Source organism: Arvicanthis niloticus, chromosome 1 (assembly GCF_011762505.2).
Source record: "Arvicanthis niloticus isolate mArvNil1 chromosome 1, mArvNil1.pat.X, whole genome shotgun sequence".
NCBI lineage: Eukaryota > Metazoa > Chordata > Mammalia > Rodentia > Muridae > Arvicanthis > Arvicanthis niloticus.
Genome location: NC_047658.1, coordinates 131,316,860 through 131,331,683, shown reverse-complemented (window position 1 = coordinate 131,331,683; position 14,824 = coordinate 131,316,860). Strand labels below are relative to the sequence as shown.

Sequence of the window (14,824 nt, the reverse complement as noted above, 5' to 3'; positions counted from 1 at the left end):
AAAGAAGCCTCTGTACAGCAGCATAGGCAGAGCTAATGAACATACTGAAAATGAATTTTTCAGTATTCACGTTTCTCTTTACAGTCAGAGGGAGCTCAGATCATGGCCCTTGAAGCCATGTTGATATCTGTGGACATCAGCAGCCTTGACAACCATCAGCGGTGTCTAGGAATTAAGTACAACCAGGGTTTACCCTTCCTCTTGAACTTCTCATCTTTCCTGATTCTGAAGTCAGTTCCAAGGCAAGTGGGGGTGGGGTGTGTGTTTGGGGGGTGTTGGGGGTGGCATATAATGTAAGAAACAAGAACTGGGCCAACCACAACAAAGGAAGAAAGAGATTAAGTCATTTAACCTTAGACTGCTGATGCTCTGACTTTTCAAGTCTATCTTCCAGCAAAGCAGATGTGAGCACACTTTTGGCAAATGCTTTATCCCATACAGGAAGGATGAACCAAGTTCCAAACATAAACATGTGTAAGTAACAGTTGACTGCAATGACTTTACACTATAAATTTCACTGGCTACAAACCATTTCTTCTACAGCCTTACACAGAAGTCAAGAGCTACTAAAAGTCCTACAGACTCTTGAAATCAAACTGGCCTCTCTCCAAATATAAAACACAGGCCAATAAATACATGCTTACTATACACATTCCAGTGTATGACTAACCCATCATCACCTCACAGGCAGAAAGTGAATCTGGGCAAATCATTCACAGGAAGTAGCTAAATTATAGCTGGAACAAGAAAAGCACATTCAGATACTACTGAAGTCAGAGGTTAAATCAATACACTTTGTTTGCTGAGATTTGTCCTGGTTTTACTACTATCTCTGACAGAGAACGGTTTCTATGCATCCAAACTAAATAAATTCAAGATAATATACTGGTTAGTCTCCTTCCAAAATACATTCAAGGACCATATACAGGGAAGCTTAAGATAAAGCTATTTATGACCGTACTGAACAGTGGACTAAGCTAAGAATTCTTGCTAGTCATCTGACAAGGGTCAGTATTGAGTAAGAGCCATGATCCTCATTTTCAGTAACCCACTATCTAACAGGGAAAGTATTTCAACAAAGTATGATACACTATGTGAGTGGCAGCTATGAAATCACCCACTTAAGAACCCCCTAGAGTACAGAGATGGCTGCGAGACCTGTAGTAGGCAGAAAACCTCTCAGGGATGAGGGTGAATCCAGCTGCTAATGCAGCAACCAGGCTGGCGATGGCAACACAAAGGCAGAAGCACACAGTGATGTCAGGATGCAGCAGTGCCAACTGTGGCTGGACTAAAGATTAAATACGACATAGGGTAGGGGTCAAATAAGAGTCAAAACAGCAGCAAAACAATGGCTAGCAGCAGCAAGTGGCACTATTCCCAGAATCTAACTGGCATGGAGAGGTCACAGTGCGCCAGAAGCTCTGCTTAGTTAAGAAATAGTAGGTTACTGCTGCCATGTAGAAGCTTAAACACTCAGGCCAACCAATTTTTCAAGTAAGGACAGAAATTCAAATTTCCATCCTGATTTTAAATACGTATTCAACTAGTTAAGGACAGTTTTTGAAACATATAAGCCAAAATGAAACAGGTCTGTAGATAAGTATCTGACTAGGGGCCAAGAACTTGCAATCTCTGATGCCAGATATGGAATGGAGATAGCACTGGATATTAGGCTTTGACTAGATGGTTAAAGGCCTTGAAATCCACCTAAAGAATTTCAATACTTCATTAGCTCTGTTCATTGGCTCTGAGAGAATAATGAAATAAGGTGTGAGCATAATAATGTAATAAGATAGTATACTATATACTCACGAATATATATCATAATAAATATGAGGGCGGGCATGGAGGAACTGGAAGAAAGGACGAGGGGATGACGGGAGAAAAAAGAAGAGGGAAGTGATATAATTATATTTTAAATTTAAAATAAAAATTGAGAGGGGAAAAAGATGTTGGAAAGTGTTATTTGAAGTGGTTAGTCAGTGCTGTGAAGGATGTAAATTACAGAAGAGTCTGCAATGGGATCAACCAGCTATGAGATATTAGCATTTTCCCAGCTGAGAAATATAGGTCTGGTCAGAAAAAGAAATGAGGGAGAAAAAGAAAAACACAGAAGGTACACGTAAATATACTGAGTGCTTCGGACAGAGTTCTGCCTTGTGGGACTGACTATTCATGCTGTTGTGCTGGCTAATTGTATGTCAATTTAACACAAGCTAGAGTCATTTGGGAAGAGGGACTCTCATTTGGGAAAAATGTTTCCATAATTTACCTGTGAGAAAGTCTGTAGTGAACTTTGATAATTAGCACTTGATGTAGGAAGACCCAGCTCACTGTAGGCCGTGCCTGCCACCTCTGGGTAGGTGGTCCTGGTGTGTATAAGAAAGCAGGCTGAGCAAGCCATGAGGAGCTGGCAGTAGCACTCCTCCATAGCCTCTTCTTCAGCTTCTACCTCCAGGTTTCTTTGAAGATGAGACTGTGATGTTCGAGTGTAAGCAGAATTAACCTAAGCTCCCCAGCTGCTCTTGGCCATGGTGTTCATCACAATGACAGAGACCCCAGACCCTGTGCCACTCTAGCTTGTCTTCTTTTTGGCTGGTTGTTTGGTTTTGGTAGGCCAATCAGAATTATAATATCATTCTTCTGCCAAACAAACATAGGTACTACTATATCAGGCTTTTAAATACCACTCCCTAACTAAACAAGAGTTCTTTCAAATATCTTAGTTATTTGATCATTAATGAGTATGAGATATAAACTCGGGTGAAAAAAATCTATTCTGATAAAAGTCACCGAGTATAACTCTATTGCAAGTTTCTGACCACCATGTAGATCCTGAAACACTTATTAAAGTATCAGCTTTCTATCTTTGCTTTTTTAAATATATGGAGTACTTCCTACCAAAGCCAGGGGCTGGGGGGGGGGGGTGTCAAAGAAATGGCATTTTTCTAAAAAAATTTGAATGTATCTTTCTTTAGCAAGATTCAGCTGTGTTCTGTTTTTAGTTCATAACTTGGTACAAACTTTTTGTGTTAGCATTTCAGACATCAAGGCGTGAGGAGGCTGTGGCTCCACAAGGAGATGCTCCTTACCTACCTAAGCCTTAGGTTAGCATAGGAGTAGCTCTTCTCCAGACCACCCAAGATAAATCAAAACCTGCCTCCACCGTCCTCCTCATAAGGTTCTACAGGGCTATCAAGACTGGAATCTTGTGAATAAGATAGCAAAGTCTGCAGTATGATGTCTATAAGAACCTGAAATGCAAAGAAGGATTTGGATGGCCACAGGACAAAGGTGGGTGAAGCTTCGGCATGTGAATGGGCAAAGTCTAATGCTATCAGACAACTTAGACTTAATCTCCAAAAACTCTGTTTCCTCTGTATGAGACAGTTGTTCTGCCCCATGAGTGTGCATTGGCTCAGTTACACCAGGTTAAAAACAATACAGCTTCATTTGCCAAAATACAACTTGATAGAGTACCATGGCTCTTTGAACTCCACACGATGGTGACAGAATAAAGAAGGTCTAACAAAAGCCATTTGTCTGAAGTGTGTGCCTAAACTCAGGTCATGCCGTTTACATCACACCGGGTTTAGACAGCATTTGGGACTTAGAAACATTTGTCAGAGGATCAATCAAATGAAACTAGTCACAGAGAAAATCAAAACCTCTTTTCATTTAAAAAAGTCAGACTACTTCATGGTCCACACAAGAAAAAGGGCTATTAACCTATTTTGACAGTCTTTTAAGGCTAGTACTGAGAGAAATTCAGGGAAATCAGATGGGATACATCTGCAACACACCTTTCCCCCGAAAGCAGCTGTCTGGTTCTCTACTCAAAACGTCTTAGATAAAGGAAACGTGCACTATGCATCATGTATATCCTCGGTCCTCAGAGCAGCTGCTGGTAAGAGGAGCCCCTGGTAATGGCTACTGAACTGATAATTAAACTTGTTGAAGAAACAAGATCTTACTTAAAACCATCCTGCAGGCACATTGGGCACTTCTGTAAAGGCTGCTGTGTAAGGGAAGAGGAAGGGCTTTTCAAAAGGAGAGAGGACTCGATCTTAGATGAACACGGCCCAGAAGTGAGACCTGAGGTCAAGTAGAATTTGTGCACTCAGAGGCTTGGTCTGAGGGAACTCTGGAAAAAGATGCCAGGTGGGGTACTCAGGGATGATCGGTGACGTAAAGAGTTGTTACAGAACAATGGAAGAAGTAAAAACCAACATTTTCTCTTTCTTAATTTTCACTCTCTCTTTTCGGCACATAAGACTCAGAAGGGCTGATCTCAGCTGGGACTCAAAGCCCACAGAGGGGGTCACTGCAGCTAGGAGAGCACCAGGCCTATCTCTGAACTGTCACTGAAAAAAGTTCTGCTGGCTAAGGAGTCAGAAATCAGGTGCTTTTAGGATCTAGAAAACTCTTTGATGATGCTTAAACATCTTTTTATTTATGTATTTATTTTTTTAAACTAAAGGATGCTATTACAGATAATAAATAAAATCTTACAAATGAAATAAATGTATTTATTTTACAAATAAAATTACTGTGGCAACAGCGGGTGGCTTGTCCTGCCTAAGACACTTCCATTATAATCACTGTGGTTACAAACAGGAACACTAGTGATCAAGCCTAAGCTCCTTATTTGACAGAGAGGACAAACACCTGCTCAGGCAGAGCAGCGGAGAGCCAAAACCAGAGTCCAGAAATGCCAACTGCAAGCCAGGGCTCCTGCCAGAGGAAGAAGACTGGTCGGCACATACTCACCATCTTTGTTTAGCCATTGCTTTCTCGTTCTGTACAAAAGGAGCTTGTTGTGGACATATGGTAATAAAAACTTGACACACCAGCTCTCCACACCAAGTTTGTTCTCAACCAAGACAATGGGACTCCGGTTATATCTTGCTTCCGGGCAAGGGATCAGGCCAATTTCATCTCTAAATATGAAAGACATAAAAAGAAATTGAAGATATTACTGGCTTTTAATTCTTTTTTTTTTTTTTTTCTGATCCCACAAAGCATTTTAAAAACCTCACATATTTAATTCTCTTAGGAACGGAACTAAGCCCATCTCCTGGAGTTGTAGCACAGGTAATTTTTTAAATGAAGTTTGTTGATAACAGCTGGACAGGGGAAACCGTACACTGCAACCCTCCCTGCTGGTTGGAGTGAAGACTCAGCTTATCTGTAGATGGCAATCTGAAAACACCTTGCAGAATGTTAAAGCACACATTCTCATCCTGCAATTACATCCCTCCTGCCCCCCCACCACCACCCTAAAGACAAAACACAGCACTGTAGCCGGACAGGAAACAATCAAATTGTTTAACAGCATAATGCCAGTAAAGTAAGCATAGCTCATTCGTATGAAAACTGGAAAATAAGATACAGGTCTGCATAAACGGGTATACCTGCCAAGAAAATGTGGAGAAAGCAAACTGTACACAATGAGAAAGCCCTTCATATAATTTTAAAAACAAATACATATATTAAATTACAGAAATTTTTTGAGAAACATAATGAGGAAGAATTTTGGTTTTATGCAAATATTTCTGTTTTAAGACAGTTGCTGGACAGTGGTGATGCATGACTTTAATTAAGCACTTGGGAAGCACAGGCAGGTGGATCCCTGAGTTCAAGACCAGTGTAATCTATAAAGTGAGTTCCAGAACACCCAGAGTGACAAGAAAAACCCTGTCTCAAAAACAAACAAACAAACAGAATGGAAACCAGTGTGTATATGTTTGCCTACTAAAATAATAAAAGTGGAACAGAAACTATCAATAAAGGTTAACACATATTTCCTTGGATATGGCTGAATTTTAAAAAATCACCCTTATGATAAAAATATATGTGATCAATCCACCCTAAGTTGAAAATTTGCACTAAAAACACCCAATTAATAAACAATATGCAGAGCACATTCACAAATGAAACAAATATTTGTAAAACCTACACACATATTTCATTTGCAAAAGTGCTAAAAATTCTTACCTATGTAAATTCTTAAATAGGATGTCCTTTAATTAATAACAAGAACTCTGTTAGAAGACCTCTTAGGACGGCTCAGAGGTTAACAGTGACTATTGACTTGCAGAGAGGACTTGGGTTCAGCTACCAGCAACCATGTGGGGCAGCTCACTACAACCTGTAACTCCAACTATGGGGAAATCTAATACCTTTTTCTGATCTTGGCTCTTTAACAATAAGAGAGCTGGTTCCACTTAGCAAGTAGAATGCTTGAAGGAGAAACATTAGGATGGGGTAGGATCCCCAGCACACAGGTACAAAGCCAACTGTGGCCATACTTGCCTTAAAGCACAGCACTGTTGGGAGCAAAGACAGGGGGATTGCCAGAAATTCTGGCCAGTCATCCTAGCCAAAAATAAAGCTCTAGGTTCAGTGAGAAGAGACCTTGTTTCATGAGAATAAGCTGAAAAATGATAGAAAAGAGTAAGCCCCATATCCAAACACACACACACACACACACACACACAAACACACACACACACACACACACACACACACAGGTTGAAGTTGCAGCTCCATAGGTAGAATTCTTACCTAGCATTTTTGAAGCCCTGAGTTTGACCCCAAGCACCACCTAATTCTGCCTGGATTGCAGACATGTTGCAATCCCTGTATTGAGAGGCAAAAACTGTGCATAGTGGTGTATACCTTTAATCCCAGCACTTGGAAGGCAGTCAGGAGGATGGATCTCTGAGTTCAAGGCCAACCTGGTCTACAGAGTAAATTCCTGGACAGCCAAGACTACATAGAAACCCTGTCTCAAAAAAAAAAAAAAAAAAAAAAAAAAAAGGGGGGGGTGTGTGAGGGGGTGGGGGGTGGCAGAAGCTACATAGCCAGAAACTTAAGGCCATCCTGGGTCACACAGCTAGCTGGAATGAATGAGATGGTGTCTCCCTTTCCCCTACCAAAATAAATTTTAAAATAATAATAAACAATTTAATCTCCAGAATTTATGTGTGATGTGTCCTTCTAAGACTCTTAGATTCCTTTGCCAAGAAGACAGCAGTTTGATAAACACAAAAGGGGAAACAGGTTTAATTACAGACTATAAGAAGAATCTTCTTCTGTTAAGTCACCCCAAGTCAGAAGGAAGCACAGATCTAAAATAGACCACCCAGAGAAACCTCTAAACTGGCTAGTTCAGAGACAAACCATTTTTTACTGATCACTTTGTTAATGACACAGGGATCTGTCAATAAACAAGGATGCTACCATTCCTTCTAAGGTAATTAAATTCTGCAGAAGGTTTGGGGTCTATAATATGTTCAAGAGACTCAAAGGTCTCTTTTAATACAGACAAACCACACTACATCAGTACCATCAGTATACAAAAACCCTTCACAGAATATACTGCATATTTTTAGTTTCTGATAATCAAAAAAAAAAAAAAAGAATAGGCAAAGGCCCACAGACTTCTAAGAATTTTTCAGCAAGGCTGTGCATATCTAACTATAAGAAAGGTTACACTTGGCCCTTCTCGTAACATAAATGAAGTTCTCTGAGGAAAATACTGAGAGCAAGCACCTCAATTCAATAATGCAGTTTTCAAAGCACAGCTTGTAACTGTACTGAGAGATAAGAACCGAAATCCATCTAATTCCTTGTAAACACAACTAGCCATGCCTAGTTACTGGGAATATGTTTCCTGGTGTTCATATTTTAGTATATGAAGGTGAACATTTTTAGGAAATAGCCTATTAATAAAATAACTCCTTTAATCCCAGCACTTGAGAGAGACAGAGGATCTCTGTAAGTTTAAGGGTAGTCTGGTCTATGCACTGTATTACAGGCCAGCCGGGACTATAGTGAGACCCTGTCTCGAACAAACATGAATAATCTAAAATTAGTACAACCAACCAACCAAACAAACAAACAAAAAATAACCCCTAGATTTACTCACTCAGGAGACTGTGTTCTTTGAGAACTAATAACTACTTGCAACACTTTAAGAAGCTAAAAACAAATGCTACATTAGTAAGAATAAAAGAATTCCAGCTTCCAGACACACTGTTTGGGGATAGGCTTTTAAATTTTAAATTCACAATGTTAAAAACAAGTTTTGCTCACTGTAATGGCCATTCCTGGTCATCAATTTGACTGTATTTGGAATGAACTATAATTCAAAACTGGAGGGCTCACCTGTGATCCAGATCTTGAGGCCAGAAGACACAAGTTTCTGACCTGGATCCTGGCATGGAGATCATAAGGCATAGTGGCCATGAAGAGCTTAGGCCCAGGCGAGGTAATACTTGCCTTTAATCTCAGGAGACGAAGGCAAGATCTCTGAGTTCAAGGTCAGCCTGGGACAAAACAAGTCCCAGATGCAGGCATAGTGGTACACACCTTTAATCTGAGCCACACCTTCTGCTGGAGACCTACATAAGGACATTGGCAGAAGAAAGAAATTGTTCTTCTTCACTGCTTGCATTTCCTTTCCAGCATATCTGATGGAATCTACTTCTACAGAAGACCAGCTGAAACAACTAGCCTTGTGGGACTGAGCAACTACTAGATTCTTGGACTTCCCATTCACAGCTGACCATTGTTAGGGAGTTAGATTACAGACTGTAAGTCATCATAATAAAGTCCTTCAATATAGAAAGACATTCCATATGTTCTGTGACTCTAGAGAACCCTGACTAGTACACTCACTATAGTTGTACTAGATATGAAATATCCAAGTGCTATTTTGGTACCTAAATTATAGGACAAAGTCATCTGCAGAATTAAAAAATACACTCCTGTGACTGGCTACCTTTTCAGGAAACTTTCAAAAAACAGAGCCTTATGGACAGCCTGTGTTCAGTAACTGCATCTGAATGAATGGTCATCCTTGTTCCTCAGTGACATTCACCCAGCTTCCAAAGGTTACCTCTGCTCTTCTTTGTGATACACTGTACTGAGAACAGCATGGGCCATCTAACATGCAACTTTAGCCTTGACAGACTTTTACCATCTGTAAGAGGGTAGATTTGGCCAGGCAGAAGTGGCACACACCTTTAATCCCAGCACTTGGGAGGCAGAGGTAGGTGGATTTCTGAGGCCAGCCTGGTCTACAGAGTGAGTTCCAGGACAGCCAGGCTTACACAGAGAAACACTGTCTCAAACAAACAAACAAACAAACAAACAAAAAAGAGGGTAGATCCGTATTCTATCTCCAGCAAAGGAAATGGACCAGAGTGTATGTAAAGAGAATGAGTCATAAGAATATAAATCTTTGAAGAACTAAAGAAAAAAATCACAAATGAAGAGAAATGCAGTGTTGTAGAGACAGAAGCTCTTGATTAGCACCTGGACTAATTAGTCTCCTTTCTACCACTAATGGCCAGTGTGATGTTAAGGCCTATACCTCTGGACTGCTCACCTGAAATACAGAAACAGTATCTTCCCTGTTAGGAAATCCAAAGTGAAGAATGTGACAAACTATGAAGTGCTAGGCAAGGATAACCGATGTCAGTTCATTTAACAGAATGAGGTCAGTGTCAGGTTTCTTCTTTAGTAGGCAATAGACAGCTGGATCAAAGAATGTCAATCCTTTGTCAAGTTATTTTACCCTAAGAAAATGGTGTTTTGTCACTTCCAAAAAAAATTAACAGCATTTTCTTTAGGAAGATATGTTGTCTTTAAGCTTCCAAATAACAGAATGTTTCGATTTAGATTTCTGTATCTATTCCTTTAGATGACTAATTTTTTTCAGGCCATTGCATTCCAAAATCATTTAAAAATGACAAAAGCTTCTTGCATCTCCTTTTATCAGATGAAGTCCATTGAGCTCAAGGGAAAATGCACACTAAAAGCCCACTTCTACTGTTACTAACATTTGGTATACATCTTTTTGCCATCCTTAGGTATTTTTACAGAAAGTCAGATCACATCGGGCATAAGCTTTTGACAATACTCAACATGAACTCTGTAAAGTATCACAACAGAACAGAAAACAGCCCAGATTCGGGAAATTGTATAAATATCTTTATTGAATATTTATTTTTGTCTTATAAGTTGTAATTCTTTCTAGAATGATCCAAGACAGTAAAATATCTATAGGAACTGATGCTTGCATATTAATAATTAAACCCCTAACTGGTAATGAAGATATTTCAGAGACCTAATAGGCCTCCTCATTAATTTTAAAGATTACTAACTTCGTATACCACTGAAACAATATTACTGACATTATTTAGAAAAAAATATATTGCTGTTTATTGTATACCACCGTCTGTGTTTACTCTAAGTAATAATCTACAGTAAAAATATTTACCCCATTTTACAGATAAGAGAGTCTTATCTAAGTATATTGAGCTAGAAAATAAAATAAAAAGATTCAAATCTAGGGCTCAAATTCTAAACAAAAACCTTAAAAACTATATTATCATTTAATTGAGCAAAATATTCGTAAGACCATTCTATTCTTAGTCTCATATTCATCAATCTGTAGACAACATTAAACTGTGTCTCATTATTACGTCCTACCTAGTAGCCCTCCTATGGGTTAAAAGTGTCTCAATTCAAATAGTATTTTCCCTGAAAGAACTATCTTGACCTTGTAAGTCAAATAAAGTCTCCTGGGTATCACTATTTATGATGTCTTTCTTACCTTTCTGCCTATTTCAGAAGTTACCTGTTGATTGGTTTGAAGTTCCATTAAGGATAGGGCCCTTTTCTCAACTATGCACTTTTGCACTAATTTACATGTTCAGCTCCTGATAGGTTATCCCTGGACAAGTATTTGGCCTGTCAAATGTGCTTTTTTTGCTATACAAATGAATGTAACAATTAGACCAGAGAGGCAAGAACTTCTATGACCTGCTTCTCTGTGATCTTTTCAATCACATCTTGCTACTTTTGATCAATATAATGGCCCCAGTTTCTTGACACTGTAAGTCCAACCCAGACTTTGATGTTTATATTAAATGCTACTTCCCATGGGATACACCCAGCCTCCCTTCTCCTCCAATGGACAGCACTTACACTACTACTAACAGATCTTTACTAGGAACTACATTGTAGGCTTAATTTACTGTTCATGTAGGTTAAGTCTTAGGTCTTCACAAAACCCACACCAAATAATACAGTACGTATTTCCCATATGATTATGCTTAAAATCAGAAGTTCAGTTCTCATTCATATTAAGAACATTCCAAGTGTCCAATAGCCACACATGGCTAGTGTAGTGGATGTACAATTTAACCACACCAGAAATCTGGCTTCAGTACAAACTATACTTTGTACTTCTTGTCTCACTTAGTGAATATGCATCTCAAATTAATGTAGATATTAAGTGATGGTTTGTATATGCTCGGCCCAGGGAGTGGCACTATTAGGAGGTGTGGCCTTAGAGTATGTGTGTCAATGTTGGTGTGGGCTTTAAGATCCTCATCCTAGCTGCCTGGAAGTCAGTATTCTGCTAGCAGCCTTCAGATGAAGATGTAGAACTCTCAGCCCTTCCTGTACCATGCCTGCCTGGATGCTGCCATGTTCCCATCTTGATGATACTGGACTAAACCTTTGAACCTATAAGCCAGTCCCAATTAAATATTGTCCTTAAAGAGTTGCCTTGGTCATGGTGTCTGTTCATAGAAGTAAAGCCCTAACTAAGACAATATTCAATTGAAAAAGAACAATTTTCTGGATATGAGAATATTAACATAATGACCTAATTAGGCTGTACAGTAGAAACTGCCTTCCACATTAAGCCACAGTCTATACTTCATGGTAATAAATATTCCTGGGTCAAGCCACTAGTTGCAGAGAACTCAAAAGGAGTCCCAATCACCCATGCAAGTAATATTTATGCTGTGTTTTCCACTTTGCAAAGTGTTTTGGCAAGGAGTGGAGGGACTCAGGTTAACACTGGTGCTCTGAATTCTTGTTAAGTGTTTCAAGATCAAGACAGCACCAAGCCTGGGGGAAATCAATCAGACCTGACAGAAACATCATTCCTGTGTCACTTACTGAGCTTTGGCTGCTTCAGGTAACTATTTCTACAGAAACAAACTTAATATAGTCAAGAGAGTAGATGTTAACAGATAAGTTGGCAACCTATCTTATGTTGGAGAAAATGGGAAACAAAAGTAAATAATGAAAAAAATTTATAATACTGTTATTAGATAATAACTTTAAAGATAGGGAGTATCTGTTTTGTTTTTAAACTAGAAATACAGCCTTCTTGAGTCCAAAAAGGCTAGATTAAGCAAAGACCTACTGGCACTTCTGCAAAGTCCAACATCCAAGACATTTTAAAAGATGGATAGAAGATGTGCACTAAAATACAGCTGCTGACAAATACTCAATAATGAATTGAGCTATTTAAATATTTACAGCTTATATAACTTATTTCAAGTGTCCAACTTCTCTCAAGCCTTCATATTCAAATGACCCAAATACTTACAAATAATCATAAATTATACGCTGACAGAGTATTTATTAGTGAGACCGCAGAGTAAAATTATGATGAAGAGAGGGGCATTGAAGCCCTTTTAAGAATGTTTAGTGATCCAGAAAAACAGAGACCTGCTTCACACTCCACTGGGTCAACCTGACGAACTAATTAATGTTAATTTTGTCAAATGTAGTATTTTTTTAGTCTACCTCAAAGATGAAAAACTGAAGTGATCACGATATTAAATGTGTAACCTTTGTTACAATGCTTTAGAAAACAACACCAATGATTTAAAAAAAAAAAAAAATGAACCTTTCACTTGCCCAACTTTTTTTTCCTCTCTCTAAAGGATGTGTCTCTTACTTGCACTGCAGCTGGAATTCTCAAAAAGGACCTCAAAGGCTGACACACAAGACATCAAAGCATTCCTTAAAAGGCTCAGCAGCCACTATGGCTACTGCCAGGAAATCACTCCAAACACTCATTCTGAAAAAAAGTCAGCAGTCAAAGAGGAAAGGAAGAGGACTTAGGAGCTGTCAGGGTATATGTTTAGAGGCCAGTAGTCTTTTGTCTTGAATGAAGTACAGTTTTAAGTCCCTAACTGACACAAGGGAGCAGGCCATCTGAAGACTTCTAAATTCTTTTATGAGAGATCACCATGGAGGAAAAGAACACGTTTGTTAAAATGTACGTTTGGTTTTTCATTTAGTCGAAAAAGCTAAGGAGGCTAGAATGCTTAAAAATAATTCATGTGTTTTAGTTTAAAAAATTAAAGTATTACAAATAAGTTGTATAGCCAATGAGAAAATAATACAAAACAGGACTCCATGTTTGTTTACTCGGGGGAGGGGGAGAAGAAATGGGCTACAGTCTGCCTTCTCTCTTATTCTTTCGTATACTGGTGTAGGTAACTCTTTAGTAGCTTTCTTCTCATTCGTTAAAGGGAGAGGACCAGAAAAAAAAAAAAAAAATCTTGAGAGTATCTTCCTAGAGAGTAACAAATGAAATGGAAAGGGAAGAAGAAGAGATATGTGTCAGTTCAGTAGTGAACTTTTAGAAGGCAACAGTGCTTGGTAAGAATGTCTTAAGATGCTCATTTGTAACTTCGGACACGCTACTGATTTAAAAAAAAAAAAAAAGTATCCAGTTTGTAACAGCTTTAAGAGATCCACCCAGGTCACCTTCAAAAATTGTTACATCCCACTCGCTTTGCAATTTTGTGACAAGCGAGTGGAAAAGTCAAAGGCAGCGTCCAGTCACCTTTAGTTAACCTGAAAGGGGGGTGGGGGTGGGTGGGTGCAGGGAGTCTGATGGGGTGGATAACCCTCTATAAGCACGCACTGGATGCAACCGAGAGTCGCCTCCAAGGCACAGAGACCCACGCAGTGGCCGGCGGGGCAAGCGCACCCGGGCGAAGGGCGGCCGGGAGAAGAGTTGCCACAACTCCCAGGACGCGCCGGGCAGGGCAGAAAACTCCACGTTCGGACGTAGCTCTCGGAGGTCGCTCCCCAAAACTGACCCGCCACGCGTCCTGGTAACGGCCAGCTGGCCCGGCGCGACAGTCCCAGCCGCGCTCCGTCTGTCGGAAGCGCGCGTGGGCCCCGAGCGGCCCCGGCGAGTGGACCAGAGCGCGGCCCCGATCCGCCCCCAACGACCCCGGCGGCGCAAGGCGCGCAACTCACATGTGCGGATTCCTTCGGAAGGCGTTGGTGATGTCCTTCACCACCCTCTGCACCAGCACCGCCACCTCCTCGTTCGTCTCGGCCATGTTGGCGGCCGCCGCGATCCGGCGCGCCTCCGGGAGAACCCAGCCGCCGGCGGGAGTTTCGCGGGGGCGCGCGCGCGCGCGTTGGCTCAGGCGCGCTCTCGCAGAGGCCGCCGAGCACTTCCGGGTCAGGGAGGGCCTCATCGCGGCTGGGTTGGACCGGCTCTTCACGCTCTGAGTCTTTGATTGAAATTTGGTTCACCAAGCGTGGAGGAAGGAGGGTTCCCCCGCACCTCTCCGAGCAGGCGTGTCCCGGGATGGCTTCTACCCAGGGACCTCTGGACCGCAGCACCGTGCCCGCTCCACCCGCCCACCCCGGGAGGAGGCCGGTTGCTGACCTCCTTTTGCACACTTGTGCTACTTTGTGTCTGAAATGTAAAGTAGCCCTTTTAATTAGACCTTGTAATGCATTAGGCAAAGAAAAGAAAGTAAAGGAGAAACAACCCATCAGATTTAGGGGCAAAAGTTAAAAAAAAAAAAAAAAAAGTAACCCACTGTACTTTTGGTATTTTTGATACGTTTGGCAATCGTTGCCTTAATGTGGAGTATAAAAGAAAAATTAAAAACAAACAAACAAACAACGAAACAAGGCTTTGACAATTTGTTCCTGATATCATATGCCCCACAAATTATAAGATTTCTCG

The 14,824-nt window shown here is 40.5% G+C and overlaps 1 protein-coding gene across 1 annotated transcript in view; it reads right to left on the bottom strand.

Annotated features, from left to right (window-relative positions):
* Ptar1 (protein prenyltransferase alpha subunit repeat containing 1) overlaps positions 1–14,265 on the bottom strand; it is a 32,111-nt gene extending 17,846 nt beyond the window's left edge. Inside the window, exons 1-2 of the mRNA XM_034510511.2 lie at positions 14,098–14,265; positions 4,774–4,943 (exon numbers count right to left, since the gene is read on the bottom strand). Of these exons, the coding sequence (XP_034366402.1) occupies positions 4,774–4,943; positions 14,098–14,183 (256 nt within the window). The 5' untranslated portion in view covers positions 14,184–14,265. The remainder of the gene's footprint in view (positions 1–4,773; positions 4,944–14,097) is intronic.
* Positions 14,266–14,824: the final 559 nt, after the last annotated feature.